Genomic DNA, 15464 nt, shown 5'->3' on the forward strand with positions numbered 1-15464 from the left:
CGTGTCACACGCCGTGGCAAAGAGGGCACCCTGGCATGTCTTCACAGCGGCGGTGGCTCTCCTCTGGGTGCTCCTAGTGAAAGGCCAGAGCCAGCCTGCAGACGGTTCTGTCTCTCTTGTGTGTGAATGGCAGCCTGGTCTGCAGTCGCTCTCTACGTCTGTCTCTGTCTCTGTCTCTGCCCTCAAGCACTCAACTCCAATTAGTGTGGTGGTTGTCTGGCTCCGGACTCTGTGGGAGCATGGTGGTGTGTGTGTCGCTGAGTGGGTCCCTCGGCCAGCCGTCTGCGCAGACACCGGGTGAAATCCACCTGCGCTCGCGGCAACGCTTGATTGACGATTGACTTTGGCAACCAGCCCTGAAAATACATACAGATTCATCCTTCAGACCCCTATGTGTAAATGAGGTGTCATCATGGTGACGAAGGTAGACCATATCTCACCCTACGTGTAAATGAGGTGTCATCATGGTGGAAGGATTGGAAGATTAATTTGCCTTTTGTCGTGTTTAGTCTTATGAAGAACTGTGAAGTGCACACTATGACAGCCGAGCCTCAGGAAGACAGCCGAGCCTCAGGAAGACAGCTGCTTCAGCGGTGTTCCATTTCCTGCACATGCATAGTCGTGTGCTTGCATTTCATTGGATGGGCTTGCTTGGTCATACATGTTCTCTTAAGGAAGTTCTATGACTTACTAGTACAGCAGTCTTAGCAACCTGAAGACCTATAGAAGGTTCCAGAAGCTGAAAATGAAAGCTACATTTCCTGTGAAACATCACGCTTAGCTTAAATTGACAGAAAGTCTTTAGAGGAAGATAAAAACCCCAATGGCAGCAGCAGGAGGTGTGTTGGTGTGAGTGTGAGTGTGTGCAAACGGAGTGAATAGAGCCGTCAGTTTGTTTGATTATTCGATAGTACAGCAGCCTACTGACTGCTATTAGCTATAGGTCATTTTCACAGCAGCTTTAGTTGTAGATGGTGGCCTTGAATATCAATTCAGACCCCCCCTTAAGTAGCCTGAGCGCCCGTCTGTCTGTGCTGTCATGCGAACTTGTTTAGCGTGACGGCACAAACAGACTGGTACTTTAGCACAGGTCTGAATTGATATTCAAGAGCTAAACTGACATTTGATAACATCCTAGTCAATGTGTAGCCTAACAAGTTGGGGTCAATCAATTCTAATTCAAGTCACTCAATTCAATAAGTGGATACAAAAATATCATAATATATATATATACAGTACCAGTCTAAAGTTTGGACACACCTACTCATTCCAGGGTTTTTCTTTATTTTTTTAACTATTTTCTACATTGTAGAATAACAGTGAAGACATCAAAACTATGAAATAACACATACGGAATCATGTAGTAACCAAAAAAAGCGTTCAACAAATCAAAATATATTTTATATTGGTGATTCTTCAAAGTAGCCACCCTTTGCCTTGATGACAGCTTTGCACACTCTTGGCATTCTCTCAACCAGCTTCACCTGCAATGCTTTTTCCAACAGTCTTGAAGGAGTTCCAACATATGCTGAGCACCTGTTGGCTGCTTTTCCTTCACTCTGCCGTCCGACTCATCCCAAACCATCTCAATTGGGTTGAGGTCGGGTGATTGTGGAGGCAGGTCATCTGATGCAGCACTCCATCACTCTCCTTCTAGGTAAAATAGCCCTTACACAGCCTGGAGGGGTGTTGGGTTATTGTCCTGTTGAAAAACAAATGACAGTCCCACTAAGCCCAAACCAGATGGGATGGCGTATCGCTGCAGAATGCTGTGGTAGCCATGCTGGTTAAGTGTGCCTTGAATTTTAAATAAATCACAGACAGTGTCACCAGCAAAGCACCCCCACACCATAACACCTCCTCCTCCATGCTTTACGGTGGGAACTACACATGGGGAGATCATCCGTTCACCCACACCGCGTCTCACAAAGACACAGCGGTTGGAACCAAAAATCTCCAATTTGGACTCCAGACCAAAGGACACATTTCCACCGGTCTAATGTCCATTGCTTGTGTTTCTTGGCCCAAGCAGGTCTCTTCTTCTTATTGGTGTCCTTTAGTAGTGGTTTCTTTGCATCAATTTTACCATGAAGGCCTGATTCACACAGTCCCCTCTGAACAGTTGCTGTTGAGATGTGTCTGTGACTTGAACTCTGTGAAGCATTTATTTGGGCTGCAATTTCGGACGCTGGTATCTCTAATGAACTTATCTTCTGCAGCAGAAGTAACTCTGGGTCTTCCATTCCTGTGGTTGTCCTCATGAGAGCCAGTTTCATCATAGCGCTTGATGGTTTTTGCGACTGCACTTGAAGAAACTTTCCAAGTTCTTGAAATGTTCCATATTGACTGACCTTCATGTCTTAAAGTAATGATGGACAGTCGTTTCTCTTTGCTTATTTGAGCTGTTCTTGCCATAATATGGACTTGGTCTTTAACCAAGTAGGGATATCTTCTGTATACCCCCCCTACTTTGTCACAACACAACTGATTGGCTCAAACGCATTAAGAAGGAAAGAAATGTCACAAATTAACCTGTTAATTGAAATGCATTCAAGGTGACTACCTCATGAAGCTGGTTGAGAGAATGCCAAGAGTGTGCAAAGCTGTCATCAAGGCAAAGGGTGGCTATTTGAAGAATCTCAAATATAAAATATTTTTAGATTTGTTTAACACTTTTTTTGGTTACTACATGATTCCATATGTGTTATTTCATAGTTTTGATGTCTTCACTATTATTCTACAATGTAGAAAATAGTAAAAATAAAGACAAACCCTTGAATGAGTAGGTGTGTCCAAACTTTTGACTGGTAGTGTATATATATATATATATATATATATATATATATATATATATATATATATATATATATATATATATATATATATATACAGTGGGGAAAAAAAGTATTTAGTCAGCCACCAATTGTGCAAGTTCTCCCACTTAAAAAGATGAGAGAGGCCTGTAATTTTCATCATAGGTACACGTCAACTATGACAGACAAATTGAGGAAAAAAAATCCAGAAAATCACATTGTAGGATTTTTTATGAATTTATTTGCAAATTATGGTGGAAAATAAGTATTTGGTCACCTACAAACAAGCAAGATTTCTGGCTCTCACAGGCCTGTAACTTCTTCTTTAAGAGGCTCCTCTGTCCTCCACTCGTTACCTGTATTAATGGCACCTGTTTGAACTTGTTATCAGTATAAAAGACACCTGTCCACAACCTCAAACAGTCACACTCCAAACTCCACTATGGCCAAGACCAAAGAGCTGTCAAAGGACACCAGAAACAAAATTGTAGACCTGCACCAGGCTGGGAAGACTGAATCTGCAATAGGTAAGCAGCTTGGTTTGAAGAAATCAACTGTGGGAGCAATTATTAGGAAATGGAAGACATACAAGACCACTGATATTCTCCCTCGATCTGGGGCTCCACGCAAGATCTCACCCCGTGGGGTCAAAATGATCACAAGAACGGTGAGCAAAAATCCCAGAACCACACGGGGGGACCTAGTGAATGACCTGCAGAGAGCTGGGACCAAAGTAACAAAGCCTACCATCAGTAACACACTACGCCGCCAGGGACTCAAATCCTGCAGTGCCAGACGTGTCCCCCTGCTTAAGCCAGTACATGTCCAGGCCCGTCTGAAGTTTGCTAGAGTGCATTTGGATGATCCAGAAGAGGATTGGGAGAATGTCAAATGGTCAGATGAAACCAAAATAGAACGTTTTGGTCAAAATTCAACTCGTCGTGTTTGGAGGACAAAGAATGCTGAGTTGCATCCAAAGAACACCATACCTACTGTGAAGCATGGGGGTGGAAACATCATGCTTTGGGGCTGTTTTTCTGCAAAGGGACCAGGATGACTGATCCGTGTAAAGGAAAGAATGAATGGGGCCATGTATCGTAGATTTTGAGTGAAAACCTCCTTCCATCAGCAAGGGCATTGAAGATGAAACGTGGCTGGGTCTTTCAGCATGACAATGATCCCAAACACACCGCCCGGGCAACGAAGGAGTGGCTTCGTAAGAAGCATTTCAAGGTCCTGAAGTGGCCTAGCCAGTCTCCAGATCTCAACCCCATAGAAAATCTTTGGAGGGAGTTGAAAGTCTGTGTTGCCCAGCAACAGCCCCAAAACATCACTGCTCTAGAGGAGATCTGCATGGAGGAATGGGCCAAAATACCAGCAACAGTGTGTGAAAACCTTGTGAAGACTTACAGAAAACGTTTGACCTGTGTCATTGCCAACAAAGGATACATAACAAAGTATTGAGAAACTTTTGTTATTGACCAAATACTTATTTTCCACCATAATTTGCAAATAAATTCATTAAAAATCCTACAATGTGATATTCTGGAGAAAAAAAATCTCATTTTGTCTGTCATAGTTGACGTGTACCTATGATGAAAATTACAGGCCTCTCATCTTTTTAAGTGGGAGAACTTGCACAATTGGTGGCTGACTAAATACTTTTTTCCCCCACTGTATATATACATACATACATACATACATACATACATACATACATACATACATACATACACACACACACACACACACACACACACACACACACACACACACACATATATATATATATATGTGTGTGTGTGTATGTATATATTTATCTATCTCTACCTTAACATCCATGTTGAGGAGCCAGGTAAAGTGACTCCTTCCTGTTTGGTTTGCCAGGGGCTCGATGATAATACAAGTTGGGCCATCCTCCGCTCTGTTCAGATCAAGTCAACAAAATCACTCAGTAAAAAACTATATTACTGATGTAATGTATACAAACCTACAGCATGGTATTAACTCAACCTCAAATAACCTTTTTATATCAATGCCAAAGGTTTCAGAGCAGTGCATCAAACAACAACCTGGTCCCAGATCTGTTCCTGCTCTATAACCAACAGCTATGGTCGCTGTCATGCCAATTACCACAACAGTTGGCTATACAGCAGAATACAGCAAAAATACATCTTATTCAAGGTAAGCTGTGGTGATGTGTTGTGGGTGTTGAACAGTAGCCAGGACATAGAGAGTTGAGGTGATGTGTTGAACAGTAGCCAGGACATAGAGAGTTGAGGTGATGTGTTGAACAGTAGCCAGGACATAGAGAGTTGAGGTGATGTGTTGAACAGCAGCCAGGACATAGAGAGTTGAGGTGATGTGTTGAACAGTAGCCAGGACATAGAGAGTTGAGGGGATGTGTTGTACAGTAGCCAGGACATAGAGAGTTGAGGGGATGTGTTGAACAGTAGCCAGGACATAGAGAGTTGAGGGGATGTGTTGAACAGTAGCCAGGACATAGAGAGTTGAGGTGATGTGTTGAACAGCAGCCAGGACATAGAGAGTTTAGGTGATGTGTTGAACAGTAGCCAGGACATAGAGAGTTGAAGGGATGTGTTGTACAGTAGCCAGGACATAGAGAGATGAGGGGATGTGTTGAACAGTAGCCAGGACATAGAGAGTTGAGGGGATGTGTTGAACAGTAGCCAGGACATAGAGAGTTGAGGTGATGTGTTGAACAGTAGCCAGGACATAGAGAGTTGAGGGGATGTGTTGTACAGTAGCCAGGACATAGAGAGTTGAGGGGATGTGTTGGTCAGCAGCCAGGACATAGAGAGTTGAGGTGATGTGTTGAACAGTAGCCAGGACATAGAGAGTTGAGGGGATGTGTTGAACAGTAGCCAGGACATAGAGAGTTGAGGGGATGTGTTGTACAGTAGCCAGGACATAGAGAGTTGAGGTGATGTGTTGTACAGTAGCCAGGACATAGAGAGTTGAGGGGATGTGTTGAACAGTAGCCAGGACATAGAGAGTTGAGGTGATGTGTTGAACAGTAGCCAGGACATAGAGAGTTGAGGTGATGTGTTGAACAGTAGCCAGGACATAGAGAGTTGAGGTGATGTGTTGAACAGTAGCCAGGACATAGAGAGTTGAGGGGATGTGTTGAACAGTAGCCAGGACATAGAGAGTTGAGGTGATGTGTTGTACAGTAGCCAGGACATAGAGAGTTGAGGGGATGTGTTGAACAGTAGCCAGGACATAGAGAGTTGAGGGGATGTGTTGAACAGTAGCCAGGACATAGAGAGTTGAGGTGATGTGTTGAACAGCAGCCAGGACATAGAGAGTTTAGGTGATGTGTTGAACAGTAGCCAGGACATAGAGAGTTGAAGGGATGTGTTGTACAGTAGCCAGGACATAGAGAGATGAGGTGATGTGTTGAACAGTAGCCAGGACATAGAGAGTTGAGGTGATGTGTTGAACAGTAGCCAGTACATAGAGAGTTGAGGGGATGTGTTGAACAGCAGCCAGGACATAGAGAGTTGAGGGGATGTGTTGTAAAGTAGCCAGGACATAGGGAGTTGAGGGGATGTGTTGAACAGTAGAAAGGACATAGAGAGTTGGGGTGATGTGTTGAACAGTAGCCAGGACATAGGGAGTTGAGGGGATGTGTTGTACAGTAGCCAGGACATAGAGATTAACTAGAGAGCTCATCTCATATCTTTGCAATGGCACTTCTGTGACAGCATGAGCCATAAACAGGCTTTGGTCCAAGCGCTCCCTCTATCCAACTCTATGAGCCAGGGTTATCCGAGCAAAGCCGGTGTTGGTGTTACCTGACGAAGCCTTTCTGAGGAGGGAAGGACTCCAGGTGCGTGGCTGCTCCCCCCAGATAGATACATGACTCCTGTCTGGAGAAGTGTCTCACACTCAGGAAGTCTCTCTGGCCTATCAGGTTGCCGGCTGTCTCTGCTGACACCTCATGCGTAACCATGGTTTCCGGGCCAGCTTGCTTTAGAACCTTCAACACAAGAGACAGACCAATACAATCTCATTCAATGTACTGCTACGTGTTCCCAAATAGGACCCTATTCCCTATATGGTGCACTACTTTCTCTTGTCAAAACTAGTGCACTGTATAGGGAATAGGGTGGCATTTGGGACGCGGACTTCATAATGCCAGCTGAAGACACAGGATCTGCCGTAGTAGTTTTGTTCTTCCCTCATCAGAATGCCCTGAGACAAGTGTGATATCCTGGCGTTGTAAAGACTATCGACACTGTGTGTGTCCATGTCTACCGTAAAACTTCAATTAATAGCCCGGGCGTTTATTTGCTTCAATCACTGAACACAACAGTCGCTTATTAGAGACAGGATTCTATTTGAGCCAGGCGTCTATTTCCTTAATGCGTACAGCTTTAGCTAATTTGCATAGTTAATTGTTTAATTCCAGCATTTTATATACATGTCTTCATTTCCTGCAATAATGTGTTATCATTTACACACTGTGTAACGTTTCTTGTTTTAGTTTGCCTCTATAAAAAAAAAGCATTAATCTCCTCTTTGACTGTGCATTTCTGGCAGGTCAGACGATGTCTGGGGGTCTGTAGTCCCGAAGTTGTTGACTGTTTTACGCTTGCCAGTTAGCTAGCAGTTCTCAGCTGTTAGCAGCCAATGGCTAGCAGTTTCTTACTGCCGATTTAAAAACACGATTGCCATCATTTTTCCTAGTCATTACTGAATTATTGAAACCCCTTGAGTCGATTGACGCACCGGCGTGTCAATCTAAATAACATAATAAAAAAAATCCCCATCAAAATCCGTCAGTTTAAGCGTCGGATGCGTCTCAATCCACCGCATCCGCCGATGTCGCATTTGCACATCTGAGGTGAAAGGTGGCAGAGCTAGAGCGGTGTTTGTCAGACCATGAGACATCCCGACCAAATCGGTCTTCTCACAAAAGTCTCTGTAGCGTCCGAACGCTCTACGACCCCCACAAGTGTCAGGGGACTCGTCTGAAGTCGGTACCGTCGATGTGCCAACTTCTGTTTGTAGCGTCCGAACCGTTTGGGCTACAAACTAATGTGACCCCACTGTGGAAAGGGGAGATTCTCACGAAAACGATAGTGTTCTCGATGACTGCCACAAGTGTCACGGGACTCTTCTGAAGGTAACCTGTACCGGTTTTTAAAAAATGAATGGAAGTATGAAGGTAGTTCTATGCCTACCCAAAAAAAGGGTTAAATATGTGTGAAAAAAAATATATATACAGTACCAGTCAAAAGTATGGACACACCTACTCATTCAAGGGTTTTTCTTTATTTTTACTCTTTTCTACATTGTAGAATAATAGTGAAGACATCAAAACTATGAAATAACACATATGGAATCATGTAGTAACCAAGAAAGTGTAAAACAAATCAAAATAGATTTTAGATTCTTCAAAGTAGCCACCCTTTGCCTTGATGACAGCTTTGCACACTCTTGGCATTCATTCAACCAGCTTCACCTGGAATGCATTTCAATTAACAGGTGTGCCTTCTTAAAAGTTAATTTGTGGAATTTTTTTCCTTCTTAATGCGTTTGAGCCAATCAGATGTGTTGTGACAAGGTGGGAGGGGGGGGCTATACAGAAGATAGCCCTATTTGGTAAAAGACCAAGTCCATATTATGGCAAGAACAGCTCAAATAAGCAAAGACAAACAACTGTCCATCATTACTTTAAGACATGAAGGTCAGCCAGTCCAGAAAATGTCATGAACTTTGAAAGTTTCTTCAAGCGACCGGGAGACCCATGGGGCGGCGCACAATTGGCCCAGTGTCGTCCAGGGTAGGGGAGGGAATGGCCGGCAGGGGATGTAGCTCAGTTGGTAGATCATGGCATTTGCAACGCCAGGGTTGTGGGTTCGATTCCAGTATAACAAATAAAAATGTATGCGCTCACTAACTGTAAGTCGCTCTGGATAAGAGCGTCTGCTAAATGACAAAAATGTAAAATGTAAATGTAGGCGCAGTCACAAAAACCATAAAGCGCTATGATGAAACTGGCTCTCATGAGGACCGCCACAGGAATGGAAGACCCAGAGTTACCTCTGCTACAGAGGATAAGTTCATTAGAGTTACCAGCCTCCGAAATTGCAGCCCAAATAAATGTTTCACAGAGTTCAAGTAACAGACACATCTCAACATCAACTGTTCAGAGGAGACTACGTGAATCAGGCCTTCATGGTCGAATTGCTGCAAAGAAACCTCTACTAAAGGACACCAATAACAAGAAGAGACCTGCTTGGGCCAAGAAACACGAGCAATGGACATTAGACCGGTGGAAATGTGTCCTTTGGTCTGGAGTCCAAATTGGAGATTTTTGGTTCCAACCGCCGTGTCTTTGTGAGACGCGTTGTGGGTGAACAGATGATCTCCGCATGTGTATTTCCCACCGTAAAGCAGGGAGGAGGAGGTGTGATGGTGTGGGGGTGCTTTGCTGGTGACACTGTCTGTGATTTATTTAGAATTCAAGGCACAATTAACCAGCATGGCTACCACAGCATTCTGCAGCGATACGCCATCCCATCTGGTTTGGGCTTAGTGGGACTATCATTTGTTTTTCAACAGGACAATGACCCAACACCCCTCCAGGCTGTGTAACGGCTATTTGACAAAGAAGGAGAGTGATGGAGTGCTGCATCAGATGACCTGGCCTCCACAATCACCCGAACTCAACCCAATTGAGATGGTTTGGGATGAGTTGGACCGCAGAGCGAAGGAAAACCAGCCAACAAGTGCTCAGCATATGTGGGAACTCCATCAAGACTGTTGGAAAAAGCATTCCAGGTGAAGCTGGCTGAGTGTGCAAAGCTGCCATCAAGGTAAAGGGTGGCTACTTTGAAGAATATAAAATATATTTTTGATTTGTTTAACACTTTTTTAGGTTACTACATGATTCCATATGTGTTATGTCATAGTTTTGATGTCTTCACTATTATTCTGCAATGTAGAAAATAGTGAAAATAAAGAAAAACCTTTGAATGAGTAGGTGTGTCCAAACTTTTGACTGGTACTGTATCTCCTAGATATAGGACAGACACTCAATAACCTTGTTTCTCATGGTTTCTTTTTTGACTGTCTTGTTTTGCCATTTAATGAATGTGTTGTTCAATGCGTTTCTCTGGGCTATAGTAGTAAAGGCCAAACTCAATATTTTATCAAATAATTTGGTAATATATTTTGTTTATACCTAAAGGGGTCCTAAAATTCAAAATCAAAAAGCTGAATGATCCATAGTATGCCCATCTTAAAACAATTCCATATGTCAGCTTAGATGAGTCTGCTTACCTTGATGTTTTTTAAACAATTTTCATAATATTTGATTGAAGAAGAAAGATAAACATACAATAATTTGCACGTTCCTTTTTCTTTTTCTTTTTTCCCCTAATCCTTCCCTATTGATCCCTGACCCCCTCCCTGTTTCCCACCCATCCCAATGTCTCCCACTCCCCCTCACCCCGAAAATCAGAGCAAAAAAAAAAAAAAAAAACGTTAAAATAAAGAATCAAAGTAATACAAATAAAATAATAATAATTGTTATAATAATAATAATAATAATACAATTATGTGAACCCTTTGGAATTACCTGGATTTCTGAATAAATTGGTCATAAAATTTGATCTGATCTTCATCTAAGTCACAACAATAGACAAACAGTGTGCTTAAACTAATAACACACAAATTATTGGATTTTTCTTGTCTATATTGAATACATCATTTAAACATTCACAGTGTAGGTTGGAAAAAAATGTGAACCCCTAGGCTAATAACGTCTCCAAAAGCTAATTGGAGTCAGGAGTCAGCTAACCTGGAGTCCAATCAATGAGACGAGATTGGAGATGTTGGTTAGAGCTGCCTTGCCCTAAAAAACACTCACAAAATTAGAGGATAGAGTGTCAGCTAAAGACTTACAGAAAATCTCTGGAACATGCTAACATCTCTGTTGACGAGTCTACGATACGTAAAACACTAAACAAGAACGGTGTTCATGGGACTTCGCTGCACGTCTGAAGTTCGCGATGTTCCTGGATGTTCCGCAGCGCTACTGGCAAAATATTCTGTGGACAGATGAAACTAAAGTTGAGTTGTTTGGAAGGAACACAACACTGTGTGTGGAGAAAAAAAGGCACAGCACACCAACATCAAAACCTCATCCCAATGTTGCAGGAGAATGTAAGGCTATCTGTCCGCCAATTGAAGCTCAACAGAAGTTGGGTGATGCAACAGGACAACGACCCAAAACACAGAAGTAAATCAACAACAGAATGGCTTCAACAGAAGAGAATACGCCTTCTGGAGTGGCCCAGTCAGAGTCCTGACCGTGCCGGACTGGAAACACGCACCACTGGTCTGGTGCGAGGAGCAGGAACGGGCCGGACTGGGAACACGCACCCCTGGTCTGGTGCGAGGAGCAGGCACGGGCCGGACCGGACTGGGAACACGCACCACTGGTCTGGTGCGAGGAGCAGGCACGGGCCGGGCCGGATTGGGAACACGCACCACTGGTCTGGTGCGAGGAGCAGGCACGGGCCGGACCGGACTGGGAACACGCACCACTGGTCTGGTGCGAGGAGCAGGCACAGGCCGGACTGGAGACACGCACCACAGGTCTGGTGCGAGGAGCAGGCACGGGCCGGACTGGACTGGGAACACTCACCACTGGCCTGGTGCGAGGAGCAGGAACGGGCCGGGCCGGACTGGGAACACGCACCCCTGGTCTGGTGCGAGGAGCAGGTACGGGCCGGGCCGGACTGGAGACACGCACCACAGGTCTGGTGCGAGGAGCAGGAACGGGCCGGACTGGAGACACACACCACAGGTCTGGTGCGAGGAGCAGGAACGGGCCGGACCGGACTGGGGACACGCACCACTGGTTTGGTGCGGGGAGCAGGTGCGGGGCGTACCGGGCTGGCGACACGCACCACTGGTTTGGTGCGAGGAACAGGGACGGGCCGTACTGGACTGGGAACACGCACCACTAGCTTGTTGCGAGACGCAGGCACGAGGTGTACCAGACTGGGAACTGACGTTAGAGATCTCTGACTGTACCAGTCTTTCACTCTCCGCGCCCAGTCCTCCTCCCGTGAGGACTCCTCCCTGAGCCCCTACGAGTGCAGTGGTCGGGGCTCTTCTCTGTCGATCCCCGATCACCCTTTTAGGCCCCCCCAAAAAAATTATTGGGGCTGTCTCTCGGGCTTCCTCCTCGGCCGGCGCCTTCTGTGTTGCCATTGCTCCTCTCCTGCCTGGGCTTCCACCTTCGCCCAGGGTCCTCCACCAGCCAATATCTCCTCCCAAGTCCAAAATGACTTCCCCACCTGTGTCCAGGGTGTCTGCTCCTGGGCACGCTGCTTGGTCCATTTTTGGTGGGATCTTCTGTCACGGTCGTTGATAAACGGGCCAGACCAAGGCGCAGCGTGAAATGCATACATGTTTATAAACATACAAAAACAACAAAAGACAACGAAACGTGACGTCGGAAGGCTATACACGAACAAGCCAAAACTCACCGAACACAAACAAGATCCCACAACCCAGGCAGAAAAACTGGCTGCCTAAGTATGATCCCCAATCAGAGACAACGAGCGACAGCTGCCTCTGATTGGGAATCACACCCGGCCAAACATAGAAATACAAACATAGAATCCCCCACATAGAAAAACCCCCACATATATTCACACCCTGACCAAACTAACTAGAGCCTATAGGTCAGGGCGTGACAGTTATTGCTGCCAAAGGAGGGTCAACCAGTTATTAAATCCAAGGGTTCACATACTTTTCCCACCCTGCACTGTGAATGTTTACACGGTATGTTCAATAAAGACATGAAAACTTATAAATGTTTGTGTGTTATTAGTTTAAGCAGACTGTGTTTGTCTATTTTTGTGACTTAGATGAAGATCAGATCAAATTGTATGACCAATTTATGCAGAAATGCAGGTAATTCCAAAAGGTTCACATACTTTTTCTTGCCACTGTAGTTATAAAATATGCCTAAATTGTGCATGAGAGTTTTAGAAACACCTTGTTACAAATATTTTACAGTTTACAGACGCCCTGATACACATACTTAGAAGGTAAATACAATACCAGTTGGATAATAACACGTGTAGAATATAAATGTAAAGGATGCCGTAATAGATAGAGGAAGGAGAACAGAAGATAATAATAATAATAATAATCATAATATAATTATAATTATAATTATAATTATAATTATAATTATATAATAATAATAATAATAATAATAATATAATAATAATAATATAATTATTATAATAATAATAATATAATAATAATATAATAATAATATAATAATAATAATAATATAATTATAATTATAATATAATTATAATAATAATATAATTATTATAATAATAATATAATAATAATAATAATAATAATAATAATAATAATAATATAATATTCCATTTAGCAGACGCTTTTATCCAAAGCAACTTACAGTCATCAATGATATCCTAAGGGGAGGTGTTAAGATTACACACTGACCAACAGCTGCCCTACTATGACGGAACAGTTACCTTGATGTTTTTGATGCTTGGGTTCCACTGGTGCATCTCCTCGACCTTCCACAGGATGTGATGTATCTCTTCTGGGGTGGCTTCTAACACAGTCTCCAGTCTGAAGACCTTCCTGTCCCCCGACAACACTTTACTGTAGACCACATCCCCGTTCTCCTATGACAACACAACAGTGTTTACGGAAAGTTACAAGACGTTTTGGAATGTGGCGTCCATATGGTTTCCTTTTTTAACAACAACGGTTTTTTTCAGGAAGGTTTCTAACGATGTCCATGGTTTCCTATACAACACAATTACTGAACGTTCTCTTGTGATAGTCTTTCTACTTCCATTTGGTTCTGAGATTACAGAAAGTTTCTCTACTCCAGAGTTATAACGTTTTGGCAGTGAGGCATCTATATGCATATACCGGTACAAGATTTTCAATGCCAATAGCTATTTAGATCAAGTCCCAGTTTTTACCTAAATGTCAAAGTAACGGAAAGAGAAAGTTTGGCAATGTGGCAATAGTATGCATCCCACAAGACATAGTTACAGAAAGAACGTCTTGTGAGAGACTCTGAGCGTAAGAGTAGCTAAGTCCCCTGTAGATCAGTTGGTAGAGCATGGCGCTTGCAACCGCCAGGGTTGTGGATTCGTTTCCCACGGGGGGGCCAGTATGAAAATGTATGCACTCACTAAAACTGTAAGTCAGTGTAAAAATGTAGCTACTGCTTTTGGAACAGCCAATTTAAATAACTAATAGCACATTTGGTTCTGGGTTCTGAGATTTTATACAAAGTGTATTTTCTCCTACAAGTCAAAAAGGGTCCCTTCTGAACTAAGTTGAATGCACTTGGCTGTTAAGTTGCTCTGGATAAGAACGTCTGCTAATTGACTAAAAGGTAAAAATGTTAAAAGGTTTGACATTGTGGCAACAATGGCCTATGTCAATTAGATTTGATGGGTTTTGAAGACGGGATACAATGGCGATAGCTATTCAGATCATGTACCTACCCCCTTGTCCTATAGTCAGATCATGTACCTACCCCCTTGTCCTATAGTCAGATCATGTACCTACCCCCTTGTCCTATATGACAGTTTGGTGGTTTGGCATCAGTATAAGGTTTCATTAGCAATAGCTATTTTTGGAAGCATTTTACACAGGAAGCAACACATTTTAAAGGGACAATACATGATGGTTTGCCAAAAATCAATGTACCAATTCTGTATTGCCTCTTTAATCAACGCTAGACGGTTGTATGGATGATGCACTACCTCTGTGAGTTCTGTTTCCCATCCGTCCTTATCCTCCACAATGTCCAGAGCCTTGGTCAGCGCCTCGTGGCCTCGCCTTATGTACAGCAGCTCATCCTCCTTCAATGGGACTGGGTTGGCTATCTCTCTTCTGGAGCTCTCTGTAACACGTTTACATACACATGATAAAGGGGCCCCTCACAGCAGCGCTCACTTCGATCCAGTTGTAATTGAAGCTGTTTAATATTCAATGGTCAGTAAAAGTTTTATAGTAAAAAAAGTAATGCCCTTGGAAAATATGTCAATATAACTATGATAAGGGCAGTTTGTGCTCTGTGTAAAATAATAATGCCGTTGAAAATGTGTGTAATCTGTGTGTCATTCCCAGGCTTACCACTGTGCTGATGCTGAGCGGTGCCAGTCTGCCAACCCGTATGGTTGGTCCATGCTGGTAGTTGGGTCTGCCCACTCCTCTGCATGTGAGCAAGTTCCTGGCCGATCGCTGCGATAGCTGGCCGTTGCAGTCCTGTCATGGGACAACAACAACAACAACAACAACGATAATAACAGTCAGCACATTTTCATATAGCCTGTCAACTCCATTTCTCATTATCAAGCCAAACATGTTTACCATGACACAGACTGCCACTCAGGATGGATTTGATCCATTCTGCAACTCAAAGTGATGTACACTTGGCAGAGTTGTTGATGGGGACTTAAAGGACTTGTCAGGAAACAAAGACTACTACTAGTCACAGCCAAGACGCCATAGTAATAACAGCAACAATAGATAACTCCATCCAGACGCACGTGCACTGGCTGGTCCCAGACCTGTTTGTGCTGTCTTGCA

General features: G+C 43.6%; 1 protein-coding gene across 1 annotated transcript; it reads right to left on the reverse strand.

The window, feature by feature from the left end:
* Nucleotides 1–200: 200 nt before the first annotated feature.
* Nucleotides 201–15147, reverse strand: LOC311111069 (steroidogenic acute regulatory protein, mitochondrial-like; the record flags this gene model as incomplete). The annotated part of the gene is made up of 6 exons (XM_084189066.1): nucleotides 201–356; nucleotides 4644–4737; nucleotides 6632–6816; nucleotides 13379–13534; nucleotides 14636–14775; nucleotides 15009–15147. The coding sequence occupies 6 exons, from the start codon at nucleotides 15145–15147 to the stop codon at nucleotides 201–203; spliced, it is 870 nt and encodes a 289-aa protein (XP_084045192.1).
* Between the last annotated feature and the right edge of the window lie 317 nt (nucleotides 15148–15464).

The sequence above is a fragment of the Coregonus lavaretus genome, assembly GCF_964263955.1.
Source record: "Coregonus lavaretus genome assembly, contig: SUPER_36_unloc_1, whole genome shotgun sequence".
Classification (NCBI taxonomy): Eukaryota; Metazoa; Chordata; class Actinopteri; order Salmoniformes; family Salmonidae; genus Coregonus; species Coregonus lavaretus.